The sequence below is a fragment of the Aspergillus brunneoviolaceus genome, assembly GCF_003184695.1.
Source record: "Aspergillus brunneoviolaceus CBS 621.78 unplaced genomic scaffold BO95scaffold_46, whole genome shotgun sequence".
Taxonomy (NCBI): domain Eukaryota; kingdom Fungi; phylum Ascomycota; class Eurotiomycetes; order Eurotiales; family Aspergillaceae; genus Aspergillus; species Aspergillus brunneoviolaceus.
Window position 1 is genome coordinate 164,910 of NW_020290776.1, and position 12,684 is coordinate 177,593.

General features: G+C 52.1%; 5 protein-coding genes and 3 non-coding genes across 8 annotated transcripts; 4 read left to right on the forward strand and 4 right to left on the reverse strand.

The window, feature by feature from the left end:
- Positions 1-35: 35 nt before the first annotated feature.
- On the forward strand, positions 36-1,717 carry BO95DRAFT_483369 (uncharacterized protein; the record flags this gene model as incomplete). Its single annotated transcript, XM_025590290.1, has 2 exons — positions 36-598; positions 651-1,717. The coding sequence occupies exons 1-2, from the start codon at positions 397-399 to the stop codon at positions 1,715-1,717; spliced, it is 1,269 nt and encodes a 422-aa protein (XP_025440774.1). The 5' UTR covers positions 36-396.
- On the reverse strand, positions 1,454-2,825 carry BO95DRAFT_444351 (uncharacterized protein). The gene is made up of 2 exons (XM_025586864.1): positions 1,609-2,825; positions 1,454-1,558 (listed from the first exon to the last, which is right to left on the reverse strand). The coding sequence occupies exon 1, from the start codon at positions 2,633-2,635 to the stop codon at positions 1,832-1,834; it is 804 nt and encodes a 267-aa protein (XP_025440775.1). The 5' UTR covers positions 2,636-2,825; the 3' UTR covers positions 1,454-1,558; positions 1,609-1,831.
- Positions 2,826-4,189: 1,364 nt separating this feature from the next.
- BO95DRAFT_t202 lies at positions 4,190-4,261 on the forward strand. Its single transcript has one exon. It is a non-coding gene; the product is annotated as a tRNA-Arg (tRNA).
- Positions 4,262-4,979: 718 nt separating this feature from the next.
- On the forward strand, positions 4,980-5,051 carry BO95DRAFT_t203. Its single transcript has one exon. It is a non-coding gene; the product is annotated as a tRNA-Arg (tRNA).
- A 412-nt stretch (positions 5,052-5,463) lies between these two features.
- BO95DRAFT_t204 lies at positions 5,464-5,535 on the reverse strand. Its single transcript has one exon. It is a non-coding gene; the product is annotated as a tRNA-Arg (tRNA).
- Positions 5,536-5,659: 124 nt separating this feature from the next.
- BO95DRAFT_499807 (uncharacterized protein) lies at positions 5,660-7,366 on the reverse strand. The gene has a single exon (XM_025590962.1). The coding sequence runs from the start codon at positions 6,979-6,981 to the stop codon at positions 5,932-5,934; it is 1,050 nt and encodes a 349-aa protein (XP_025440776.1). The 5' UTR covers positions 6,982-7,366; the 3' UTR covers positions 5,660-5,931.
- Positions 7,367-7,750: 384 nt separating this feature from the next.
- Positions 7,751-8,967, reverse strand: BO95DRAFT_465163 (uncharacterized protein; the record flags this gene model as incomplete). Its single annotated transcript, XM_025589118.1, has 3 exons — positions 7,751-8,222; positions 8,288-8,565; positions 8,641-8,967. The coding sequence occupies 3 exons, from the start codon at positions 8,965-8,967 to the stop codon at positions 7,751-7,753; spliced, it is 1,077 nt and encodes a 358-aa protein (XP_025440777.1).
- A 1,750-nt stretch (positions 8,968-10,717) lies between these two features.
- On the forward strand, positions 10,718-12,439 carry BO95DRAFT_392499 (T6SS phospholipase effector Tle1-like catalytic domain-containing protein). Its single transcript, XM_025583649.1, has 3 exons — positions 10,718-10,927; positions 10,989-11,165; positions 11,269-12,439. The coding sequence occupies exons 1-3, from the start codon at positions 10,876-10,878 to the stop codon at positions 12,258-12,260; spliced, it is 1,221 nt and encodes a 406-aa protein (XP_025440778.1). The 5' UTR covers positions 10,718-10,875; the 3' UTR covers positions 12,261-12,439.
- Positions 12,440-12,684: the final 245 nt, after the last annotated feature.

Below are 12,684 nucleotides of genomic sequence, written 5' to 3' on the forward strand. Positions count from 1 at the left end.
TCTCCCACAATATCAAGATACTAAGACATCATGATAATACCTTCTTACCGAATAACTCTCAGCTTGAACTCACCCCACCAACCACCAAAATGACCCCAAGCACTCAGATCAGAACACGCTTATTCAGGTTGGGAAGTCCCTGATTATAGTTAAAGCACGCCCTTTGCTCTTGGCGGGGTCCACTTGTTGTGACTTACACTGTTGGAATGGAGCCCATCCCCCACGCCTTACGACGCCTTAGACGCCTTAGAAGCATGCGTACGATGAAACGAGAGACATCCTTTGACTACTCCATACCTTCTTGGGTAATTATAAAGCGAGTACCATGGTTCCTCCCTGCTCATTCACAGACTTACAGCCATCCCACAATCCTTGTGTGTGGAATGTGTCCTCATAATGTCCACCAGTGGCATTAATCTATGTGTCAAGGCCATCCAGGAGCTATGGGCCCGGAAGAGCGTGAACATTTCCATAAACCTGGTCGGTGAACAAGGAAACACCATCAAAACCTACACAAACTCGGACCAGATCAATGGAACCGCAGCCATTACAGTCGAGCACGATGTGGACTTTGACCATCTCAATATCACCTTTGAGGGTAAGCAGTAATGAAGAAAGCCACTGCTCTGAGCATCAGCTAAAACACATAGGTGTCTATCGGGTGTATAACGAGCGAACCGGCCCTCCGCACACCGATCGACGAATCGGTGCTTCCAGGACATTCCTCAAAATGCGATATCCTCTTTCCACCAACATCTTTCCGTCGCCGCGGCAGTTTAAGAAGGGTGAAACTTATTCCTTTCCCTTCAGCTTTGTTGTTCCGCACTGCATAGAACCGCCTGTTTGCACATCGAAGCTCGATGAGGCCCATACACAGCTTCCGCTGACCCTTACAGGCGGCAGCCGTGATGGTTTTACTCCGTCTATATGCGAAGTCATATATGCAATTCAAGTTCGGATAGTGAATGGTCCCAGGAGGCAAGTACTGGCAGCCCAATCAAAGCAAGTGAGGGTGGTCCCTACCAATGATCAGACACATTCGGGTCTAGGTGGGAAAGCGGATGTGGAGGGCCATCAGATAGATCCGCACATACTCGAGCAAGTGATTGGTCGGTTCACCTTGACGGCATCTCAGCCACCGCCTATTCGGCTTCTTACGCCGGAGTACGTGGTTTCGAAGGATATTTGCTCGATTGCGGTGCGTGTCCGATTCGATTCCGTTGATCGAGTTCCTCCACCACGTCTGAAGACTCTTCGTACCAAGCTTGAGGTGTCAACCACATACACTTGCAATCCTGGAATTCAGGTAGGCTGTGCTTCCACAGCTGGCACTGATCGTTTTGTCAGATCCATACCATTGTCCTCTGTCTGTATGAGGTCGGTGCAATGGCAATGGGCTAGGCGGAGTCAGAAAGATAATCTCGCCAATGATGACTCCCAGCACCTTGGCTGTGCCGGTGATTGTTACGAGGCCTCGGTTGTCGTTCCAATCACCCTTCCTAGGGACAAAGTTCTTGTCCCCTCGTTTGCTTCTTGTCTCATGAGCCGGGATTATATCCTCAAACTGTCAGTCTCTCATTCCACTTCAAGTGTATCGCCGTTACATACAACCGTTCAGATTGACATCCCATTGAAGATAATCTCAATGGTGGATTCGATTGAAACGCCACGCAAGTGGCGCAGCGACGAGCGGAATAACAATGAGGGTACATCGTAGCCAGTCTGTGCTTAGGGTAGAGTAAAGCTTCTCTTTGCCTCGCTGTGGCCACAGTTTTCGCACTAGGTGCGACATTGTGTACATAATTGCCGTTAGTCTTGTTGAGCTCTGTCATCATGCATTATCTAATTTTGGTCCGTGATCATCGTCATGAAGGGAAAACCCATTCAAATGATGCAGCATCCCATCCCTCTCAGAATCTGCCACTTGATCAATATGCTGGCGTCGGAAGGCAGCAATCCACTTGGGATTGTCAAAGATGGTCTGATTCCACGAATCCTCGCAGTCGTAAACCAGTCTCCTCGACTCCTGCTGCAGCATTTCGTCCGTAGGAATGATCCCCTTGTCCATCTGCTGGCGCGCAAAGCGACTCAGGTGAAACACAAGGACCTCAATCATATCGTTCCCCGACCCAGCACTGACTGATTCTCCGAAAGACCCTAGCTGGCCGTCGGCATTCAGTTCATGGTCAGGGGCATTCAACTCGCTCGTCCCCAGTCGTGATTTTATCTGGTTGAGATGGTCATAGTGGTGGAAGTTTGTGGCTGAGAACGGCACAAGTACACGCGAATCCGAAGCAATGTGATACGGTGGCAGCGAGTTCACCACAAGTTTGGCAATGGCCGGAGGAAAGTCATGGTCCCCTCGCCAGTCGTCCATCGTCGATCCACTGCGGAAGTGATTGCCGAGATGATCGACTCGCTCTTCCCAGGACGACAGCCTCTGGTCACAGAAACCGCAGCGAGACGTAACTGGAGGCCCTTGGACTTTCCAATCATCGATCTGGGGTAGAGTCTCAAGATGATGCGTCCGTCGCAGATGTTGCACCAGATGGTCCTTGCGACGGAAAGTGCGCGTACCACCCATGCAAGGCTCATACTTGTGTTCGTTGAGGTGTTCCGCTGTCGGGTCTGGCATGTTGCAAAACGAGCAATGCCTTCCCCCAGTAGAAGGCGAAACTACCGTCCCGCCTTGGGGTGCACAGACCCATTCTTCCAGGTTCAGATGGAGAGACTTTTCATGTCGAGCCCAGTCATATTTAGTTCGGAATTGATCGCAACAAAAGGTGCAACAAAACAGACGGCCTTTTTCCCCTGGATTCATTTTCGCACTCCTGCCCTTACGCACGCGTCCAGTAGCACGCTTTTTGGAAGTCCGTATCGGACCTTGAGACTTCTGGGAGGTTGCCGATTTGGCCGAGGTGGAAGAGGGCTGGGAAGAGACACTGCGGGCGCTACTTTGTGAGCTGGGTATCGACGTGGTTCGATGCCGGTATGCCTTGAAAGAATCATGCAATGGACCCAGGCGTGCAGTGCCCATTCCATGGCTGCTTTCTTGATCATAGGTTGGCGGGAATCTTCTCAGGGATTCCATGATCGCTGACAGCGAGGCTGGTTCATCTTCCGGCGGTGAATCCTGCCACCGCTGTAAAGGGTCGGCAGAAAATTGGGGGTTTGGGATGTAGGATGGGGCGGTGTTCGTTCCTCTGCCTCGTATTGCATATCGGCTTTTTCGTCTGGGGAGCGTGCGTTGTGTGTCCGGGTTGAACATCGGTGGCGTGGTATCGGCGGGCACTGAGAGCGAGGCGCTGCCAAAGCCACTATCCAACGCGGGTAGCGCTGCCTGAGTATCATGAGAGTCATGGAGTGAAGTAGCCGGTAGGCTATCGGGATGGTACTGAGAGTCAAAGCTAGCTAATCGTTCGAGGCTCGACGCCGGCCACAGTTCGCTGTCTATTTTTGGGATGGCGTGGTTTGACAGGAGGGAGTTTGATATATGGAAGCCCGCGTCCACACCACCGGTCAGTTGCTGTGCTACGGTGGGTTCAACATGAGTGAAGCTATAGTGTAGCTCAGGGATTGCTCCTTCGAAGTTAGTGATAGGGCAGGCGTGGGCTGGATTGATGGAGGAGGCCAACGCGATTGAGCTTCCGTCCCCATGTGACGTTAAGTCTCTGTTGTGATTGATCTCCTCGTCATCGAATGATGTGAGTTCACACGTGTTATCGTCCATCTCAAGGTTGAGAAATCGATCCCATTCCTCCCATGTGCCGCATGCAACCGACTCAATTGTGGAGAACCTCCCATTTTGCTGGGTCGCATCATCAATGTTCAAGCTGTGTGTTGATTGTTGCATAATACATGTCCTATGTCTGATTCCCGGCTGTTTGGGGCTCCAGTGTGTGTGAATGGGAAGTCCGTTGGTCTGGGACTAGTATGATGATGGGTGTGCGTGGGTGCTGGGTAGAGTAAATGAGTACTGAGGATCCAAGAGACTATGAGTACAAGTAGAGAGGAGGAGTCACCCGATAACCAGAGGTGATTTGAAGAGCGACGGACTCTTTCCGCCCCGCTAGCCCCACATAGTCCGAGGTCCCAGGATTAAATTGCTACGTAAATCCAACTCCCGCTGTGGCTCAGAGTCGGGATTTCTTGTGGTGTAACACCAATTTAGCATAAGTTTCATCAGCAAGGCCTGCTGGCCCAATGGTAAGGCGCTTGACTACGAATCAAGAGATTGCAGGTTCGAGCCCTGCGTAGGTCAATCTTTTTGCCTTTTTCGACTTGTGTCGTAGCTGATGCAGGTTGGAGATGTTGATAAAATGTGTGCGGCCACCCGATAACTCAATCGTGTGCTAGTGGTGGTGTCGGAGAAAGAAATCATAAGTTCGGCCTCTGGTCGAGTTCGCATCGTGCGTTGAACTCCAGCTGTATCTGCGGGTACAATGGGATCTGTCTCTATAAAGCTTTCTTTGGGTAAACCGTATCTTCAATCGGGTGGGGTAGAGAGTGCTTGGATACATATTCCCGCATAGCCTGCGCATCTAGTTGCAACAGTAAATCAGGTCGATACACCGTGAGCCCTTAACTCTGCAACAAGTGTATTGGACGGCCAAATGCACCCAGGCATACCGTCATTGTGAGTTCCAGACCGATCAAGAAAGCAGCAAACATACAACGCATGTCACTGTCGAACTAAGTTCGAGATATCTCGGTAGACCGCCCGGTTCATGGGTTCGATGAAACTTTGTATTATCAGATCTTACGCCGTCGTTACGTTATTCGGTCTGGCCACTGTATTGATTGCATTTGAACTGACACTCGAGACCGATGCTGCTTGTGTGTATACTGGCGCTTGGTGCGGGTCTTCAGCCCTCTCTGCAAGGCACCGATGCTCTTGTATATGCTGATGCTGTGTGCGGTATGGCTATCAAGCATGCTTTTGGTTCTGATGGCATATGAGCAGTATTGATGCATCAGCTGGCCTGCTGGCCCAATGGTAAGGCGCTTGACTACGAATCAAGAGATTGCAGGTTCGAGCCCTGCGTAGGTCATTACTTTTTGCTCCCTTGCCAATGTAATTGGCCATATCCTAATCCTACCCAGATCAACACCACGGCACTGACCTTATCCGCAGGGCCACAATTTACCCAGTGCATACCGGCGACATATATCCGCGACCCTGAGATCGATCGATCGTACACACTCAAAGAGGGCAATCGAATGGTACGCACAGCGCAGATCGAGAGATAAGTATAAAAAGAAAAAGAAAAAGTGCTTCCTACTCATACGTGATCACCCGAGAAGAATACGTCCATCTTATTGTCCGGTGGAAAGCCCACCATGACGTTGATTAATATTCGTAGGGACCCCATGATAGATTGCCCGACATTGTACCCAAAAACACGTTCCCAGAGGTATTATCAAGGAGGCATGGATGATGTATGAGCAAAGTAAAAAAAGTAATGACCTACGCAGGGCTCGAACCTGCAATCTCTTGATTCGTAGTCAAGCGCCTTACCATTGGGCCAGCAGGCCTCGCTGTTGAAGAATTAGCGGTAGCTGTGCACTATATCTCAAAACCTATTTTCACAGTATTCAATTAGGGCAAATCTCGGTCCAGCTGGCTGTTTGTACTGCACAACAGACACCAACCCCAACCCCAACCTCAAAGTATCTGCCACTACCAGCCAAACCCCCCCGGGTACATAATACACAATACTCAAACACCTGACATACACTTCCTAAAAAACACAGACTTGCCAATTATTCAATATATATAGTGCCAAGAGCACATTCATTACTTTCATTTCTAACATATAAGCACCCACAAACGCAGCTTTCGCTCTAGGATACGGAACCCACGGGTTCCTTGCGTCGCTTCTAGCAGCGGCGGAAGTCTCTCCTGGGAACAAGGCTGTAGGTCCGCTGAAGCTACCGTAGCAACTTCTTCCAATCCCTCCTCCTAAACGTCGCCGGCCGCCGGCATCCGCCGATTTTCTGCCAACCCCTCCCTACGTTACCCAGGATCTCGGGCGCCACGCGCACGACGAGCTCAAGGTATTGCGAGTCCGGCTGGCAAGCGGCGAACTTTGCAGGGGACTCGTGGTGGTGATACCAGGTCGTCCGCCGCATGCCAATGACCACGGCCTGGAGATCGGAACCATTCTCCATCGCCGCCTCCATGAACCGGAGTCGATGCGGACTGGCGCTGATATACTGGAAGGCGTTGAAGTGTTCGAATGTCGCTCCTTTGTCTAGGAGCGAGCGAACGACAGAGTCTAGCAGGCGAAGATATCTCTCCGAATGGTAGCTCCAGTGGTAGTGGCGGTTGCACAGAATGTCCAATGGAAGTGGACTGCAATCGGGGAATAGTTGCTCATCGCAGGCCACGAGCCCAACATCAATGGCAGGATGGTCCAGCAGCAGCTGCGCTATCTCCAACCGGCCACTGCGGGCGGCCCAGGGCAGCAAGGGCCAGCCCTCCAGCCCGTAGGCATTTGGACTCACGCCGGCGCGCAAATAACACTCAACAAGAGAGTAATCCCCAGCCGCAACAGCCTCGAAGACGGGCTCACGGAAGGGAATGGAGCATAGGTCCGTCTGCCAGTCTTTGTAGAGGGCCCGGCCGTTTCGATCGATCCAGAGCAGCTCTCGGTACTCATCCAGGGTCGCCAGTGCAAACTGCCGGGCTTTCTTCCGGAGCAGTGAACGAAGCATCAAGTACAGATACTTGCAAGTCTGGCTGAGATTAGCCAGTTCTCGATTGGTCATATGCTCAAAGCACTCCAGGAATATCTCTGCTGGCAATCTCGCCAGCTGAAGCGAGCGCCACTGGCGATCATCCTCCAACACAATGGCTGGATACTGTGGATACTCAGGGCCATGGTAGTACATACAGTCCAAGCTTTCCACTGGATTCATATCCTCAGCTGCCCTGACGGTTGCACCCCACCAATATTCGTCATTACTCGGGTCTTCCATTATTTGATAGCGCTGGAGTAGACAGAGGCCCAATACTTGCAGCTCACAGGGAAATCCCGAAGAGATAGTCCAAGCGACATTATTGCTTCTTATGACTATATATCCATTGATCTACCTTCAGACTGACCCAAGTGTAGATAAACAAGAACCACTGTCAGGTGAATCTCCGTCATTGTCTTTGTTCTGGGAGTTGGTGATTCAGCAATGCCTTTGTTCTGGCGTAGAGATTGCGATAGATTTCTTACACTGTAACTAGCACTTGATCAGAACGAAACTTATCGGCCAGTCTCAGAACCAACAAAGAGATGTGCATTTGACAGCTGCGGAGAAAGACAATTTACCTCCTACTGAGGAAATAAGATCGCTGATTTAGCGGTCGTGCTCGACACCCTCTCCCAGAGCCATTGTGTTCATGTGAAAATCTCCTGTTCAGGAGAACATACCCGAGTGGATAGTTATGCATACCGCGTCAAATGAGCAATTCACCTGCAGAGTTCATTGAAGCTTGCAATGTCCTTGTCTGAGCCACCGCAATTATCAACAGCTGGAAGATGCCCGCGGATCGCAGTGCTTGAGCTTACAGTGACAACCCCCAAGGGATTCTTCAGATTCCCAACTTGATAAGCACCGCCTATCTTGGCCTGGACATGAGAAAGACGCGGCTTTTGTTATTGGCTATAGCATATACACAGGACTGAAAGTATGGTCGCTTCTAGTGATTTACAAGACCGAAACTGGCTATCCAGAAGGGCTGGATTGATAGCCTGGCTTAGGCGACCTTTAATAACGCCAAGGTGAACGCAACGACCCCAGACACAGCCATAATCGGCGCACTGGTGTACCTTGCTGCCGACTCCGATTTCGTAGTCGCCGCCGCCGCCGCCCCAGTTGCGGTGCTGCCCGACTTCCCACTATTCGCCGTTGCTGTAGCTGTAGCTGCCATTGCGGTAACAGGGTGGGGGACTGTGCCCAACGTCCAGGTGAAGGTACTTCCACTAATGGGGGTGGAGATGACACCCCCAGTATTTGACAGCGTTTCGGTCCCGTTCGCAGGTAGGTCTCCAGGTTTGTAGAATTGAGTGGTGTTACCAGCCGACGAGGCACCATAGCCCAGCGCTCCCGCACAGTCATAATTCTCAAGATAGGGTCCACAAATGTCCCAATCATGAGCAATCACGGCGTTGTACCAGGTATCTGCACCTAACAATGCCGGCTGCGTGTTGGGACACACGCCCCATATCCTAGATACTGTCAGCGATCCCGCCTTTTCACTCGGCGATAGGGTAGAGAGAAGAGGACAACTCACGTGGAGATGATAGCACTTTTCCCACAGCAAGTACAAGCTCGCGCGTAGTCGGCGATGTCCTCCGCGCTTGTTAGTTGATCGAGGTTCGTCATATTGTTCGCGCACGTGGTCATATGGTCCGCAATCAACAACTCCCGCTGATCGACCTTGCCTATGTTGCATGAACAACCAGCGGGGGCGTCGTCGGGAGGCGGCCAAAAAGGGAGCTGAGTGATGTTCACGGAGGGACATAGATCGATCAAGTCTTCAATTGTTTTCTGGTACTCGCACGAGTAAACCTATCCATTCCCCGGACCCCACCCCCTTCAGTCAGTCTTGGATGCTTGAGATGCATGAGATTGTCTGCCACATACCTGATTCCAACAAGCAGAAGCCGCGCAGTCAATTTCGCGGGATGCTTTCACACAACCACACACATTGATACAATCAATGCCCAGATTGGGACATTGGCTCTGCATGCAGGCCACATCACCCCCGCACGCTTTGTAGCATTCATCCGAGCCACCAGCACAGTTATTAGTTATGCACTGAGCGTAATAATCGGATGCATCATCGTAGCACGATTCAAGCGCCGATGGGGCCACACAATCGGACGAGTCGAAGTATCCGGCCTGCTTCGACACCACCACTTGAGATAACGTCGCTGCAATGGCAAGCCAAGCTCCCGTAGAGAAAGCCATGATGTTTGCGTGGTAGGAAAACGGTTCAATTATCGTCACCCTGGGAAGGACCTGGGAAGGGGATTTGGTTTAAATCCTCCTCCAACCCCAATTTGCCATATCGGGGTTTCTGCGGAGAACGATCGGGCAAATATTCAGGGTCTAAGGTCAGGGACCGGCTGAAGTGGTGGGCGGCCATCTCAATCGACGGTTCCTCTTGGCACAGGCCATGGCCGGGTCTATTAAGGCAATGAGCGGAGGGATCCCGACAAAAAAAGGTCTCTGGCCAAGGAAGAGGCCTGACTCGCTAGAGCAACTAGCCGATCGAATACGAGGGCCTGCAGGAGAAACATGGGGCTTGGCGCAGTGAAATTCGACCGGGCCACCAACCACAGACTTGCGGAGGCTGATAGAACTAAGTGGCTAGGCTGCGAATGCGGGGATGAGATTGAGCTGGCAGTATTCCGTTGGCAGATGCCTATTTGTGCGGAGATTGATTGTTCGGGATTGCCTATGAATTGCACAAGTGTGCACTGGTCGACTGAATTTCCATCTCTGGTTTAGTTCTTGTTGGCCATCGGAACAGTAAAGATTGCCTAGTTATAGTCATGTTTGCTTAGTTGACGAGTCATTATAGAATGTAGAATAGTTAGCGTATAATATAAGTGTGAGGTGAGTCACAAATCGGAGCCAAATAAGGGGAGCATCTTGTTCACAAGGGGAGGTGATGGGGGATGGAAACATACAGGTAAGGATGTTGTTATACCGTAGACCAGACCAGATCAATGAAGACATTTCATCTGAGGACTATCCTTCAGTATCTATCATTTGACATCGCATGCCATCTCTCGTTCGTCTGAGCCACAGAGTCTCGTCTCAAACCCGTGGATTTAGCTCATCAATCCGTGCAATAGCATGGGATTCAGAGCCGCAGGTGACTCTCTAATCGAACAGGGATGAGCAGCCTCGCGCAAAGACTGTCGGAGGCAGCGCTGTTGAAGTCGGTTGGACGGCGCTACAGAACAGCGACCGTAGCCTTGGCAGCTACAGGACCAAATGGTTCATCTTGGCGTTAGCCAACACCCAATTCACTTGCACAAGTGCAGAACGTCGATGGTGAAGGCCGAGTGATGTGCTGAGCAAGCCGGACATCAACAAACTGAAGAGCTGCACGAATACGGGGGATTGACTTCGAGAGGCATAGAGTGTCACCTCGCTTACTCTGCGCGTGATGCCTTGTAGCTGAATGCGGGGGAGGCCTGATGAGCCTCTGTTCCTGAGCATCTGGTCAGCCTCGTGTTGTTGTTGTTGAGGCTTTGAAAGTCTGGGCTGTGGCTGGAGAAGTTGTTGTTGATTGCTTTCCGTTTGCTTGCGGAGTCGATCTGGTTTAGTGCATGCATGCCTTCTGGCTTCCCCCCACGCCGCCGCCTTTGCGACTCGACTCTCTTGACAAACAACAATCAAGCAATCAATATGGCCCACCGTTGTCTCTCTGAGTTCATCCCACTTCAATCTCAATGATGTTCCGTATCTATCTCGGATATAAACCTTCAGCTCGGCCAAATCACCATGGCAGGGCGGCCTTTCGCTACTCGTATTCCCGAACACTGATCGCTCGTCACAGAAGCCATCGGACGAAGACTGGCTGATGAGCCTCCTCGAAAGTGGCCACAGGGCTGAGAACAAAGTTTTATCTCAATACAGACGTGTAGCGGCTGAGCTGAGCGCCAATGCTGACGAATGGACTCCGTCGCCGAGAGCACGCCTGTCAGATGAACTAAATCGATATAAATATAAGCACTATCCCAAGCCATAATGGACCCCTTTCAGGAACTTTGACAAGGCATCGTGGTTCTCGAAAACCGCCCTTTCTCGAGAAATAGTCCCATATATCTTACGGCATATAACCACTATCTGTATATATACAAAATGACACGCCTCGAGCGCAGTTCCTACAAACGGCTCATTGTCTGCTGCGATGGTTTGAAGTCACCTGTGTACCTTGAATGCCATGCAATCTGGTCGCTAATGCACACCTCTAGGAACCTGGCAGGACTCCACAGCCGACTCTGCGGACCCACCGTCCAACGTGACCCGGTTGAGTCGAACACTCAGTCAGACAGCGATCGTGGAAGAGAACGGTGTCAGGAAAGAAGTCCCGCAGATAGTCTACTATCAAAAGGGGGTTGGCACCGGCCTAGGTGACAAATATATGGGCGGTATGTCAGCCCAGTTGCCGCCTTAATTATCTCGCCATAATCAATACCTACCCCTACTCAATTGTTGGCCTCCCACTGACAAGGGTTGTGTTTCGGTCACCAGGTGTCACCGGACTAGGCGTGAGCGCCAACGTCCGTGCGGCATACGGCTTCCTGACCGACAACTACACCGAGGGCGACGAAATCTTCTTTTTCGGCTTCTCCCGTGGCGCCTACACCGCGCGCGCGATCGCGGGACTCGTCTGCCGCTGGGGACTGCTCACGCACCGCGGCATGGACAACTTCACCAACGTGTACGACGACTTCTACGAGAAGCAGGTCCCCGACTACACGCCCGAGGAACGACGCCGGCTGGGGTTCCGGGAGGAGCTGCCGCCCTTCACCGTCAAGATCATCGGCGTCTGGGACACGGTGGGGTTCCAGAAGGCCTGGCTCGGCAAGGACCTGGGCGAGCGCCTGGAACTCCGGAATACCTACTTGCTCCCGAACGTCAAATATGCCTTCCACGCTCTGGCGCTGGACGAAGAGCGCACCGCCTACTCCCCGATCCTCTGGCATGTGCCGCGCCCGAACCCCGGCCAGGAGCTTCTCCAGGTCTGGTTTTCCGGCGTCCACACCGACGTCGGGGGCGGCGGGAAGGATCCCCACCTGGCGAACATCTCCCTGGCGTGGATGATCGCTCAGTGTATGAAGGACGGCCAGCTGAGCTTCGATATCGACGAGTATCTCTTTGACGTGCCCCCGCGGGTGGCGGAGAGCGACCTCGCTCCGTGGGCGACCAGTCAGGGCAAGTCCGACACGGCGAGTCTGGTCCGCACGCTAGAGGGCGTATTCGGGGGCACCTCGCACCGGACGCCGCTCGGATATAACCCCAAGGGTGAGGAAGGCGACTTCACCGGGGAATACATCCACGAATCGATCAATGGTCGCAAGCTGCGCGGCTGGAGCTGGCCCTGTGCTCCCCTGAAAGGGAAGAGGGAGAATGGTACTTGGACCCTGGCGGACTCAAAGACAATTCTGGAGATTCGCGCATTGGAGAGAGAAAGGTACATGAAGGGCAGAATCCGGACAGTCCACGTTGAGGAGGTGGATTAGACTGTTCCTTGGACGATTGAACTGTGGTTGCAGCCCGGACGGGGCTATTTTGATGTTTGTTGGGGTCGTATATCCCTGGGGTTTAGACTGCGTAACTTTGAAGTTTGGTGTTTGTATCGTTAGCAATGTCCTTTCTTCGTTCAAGGTCTATCCATCGGGTAAATTGTGTTACGTGTGGTGGACTGCATAGATGAATTCACAGAGGAAGTCTTCCAAAATGTAGTTTGAAATTGCCCCGAGAGAGGGAGTCGTAGGCCCAGGCGCGACTTGGAAGTAAATCTAACTATGCTGTCTTCGTTCGAGGTAGCCCCCCATCTTTTAAGACAAAGAGTTTGCGAGACATTGGGATTGCACTTCTATCAGGCGTGAAGGATGACTGGGAAGCCAAGGGCGTCCCTTACCCGGGGCCAGTGCTCGATGTCCA

Bases quoted from the DNA above. Each gene is read 5' to 3' on its own strand.
- BO95DRAFT_499807 (XM_025590962.1), bottom strand. From the start codon at position 6,981: ATGGAAGACCCGAGTAATGACGAATATTGGTGGGGTGCAACCGTCAGG.
- BO95DRAFT_444351 (XM_025586864.1), bottom strand. From the start codon at position 2,635: ATGCCAGACCCGACAGCGGAACACCTCAACGAACACAAGTATGAGCCT.
- BO95DRAFT_392499 (XM_025583649.1), top strand. From the start codon at position 10,876: ATGACACGCCTCGAGCGCAGTTCCTACAAACGGCTCATTGTCTGCTGC. The intron at 10,928-10,988 runs GTTTGAAGTCAC...GCACACCTCTAG, and splicing joins GCTCATTGTCTGCTGCGATG to GAACCTGGCAGGACTCCACA. The intron at 11,166-11,268 runs GTATGTCAGCCC...TTCGGTCACCAG, and splicing joins AGGTGACAAATATATGGGCG to GTGTCACCGGACTAGGCGTG.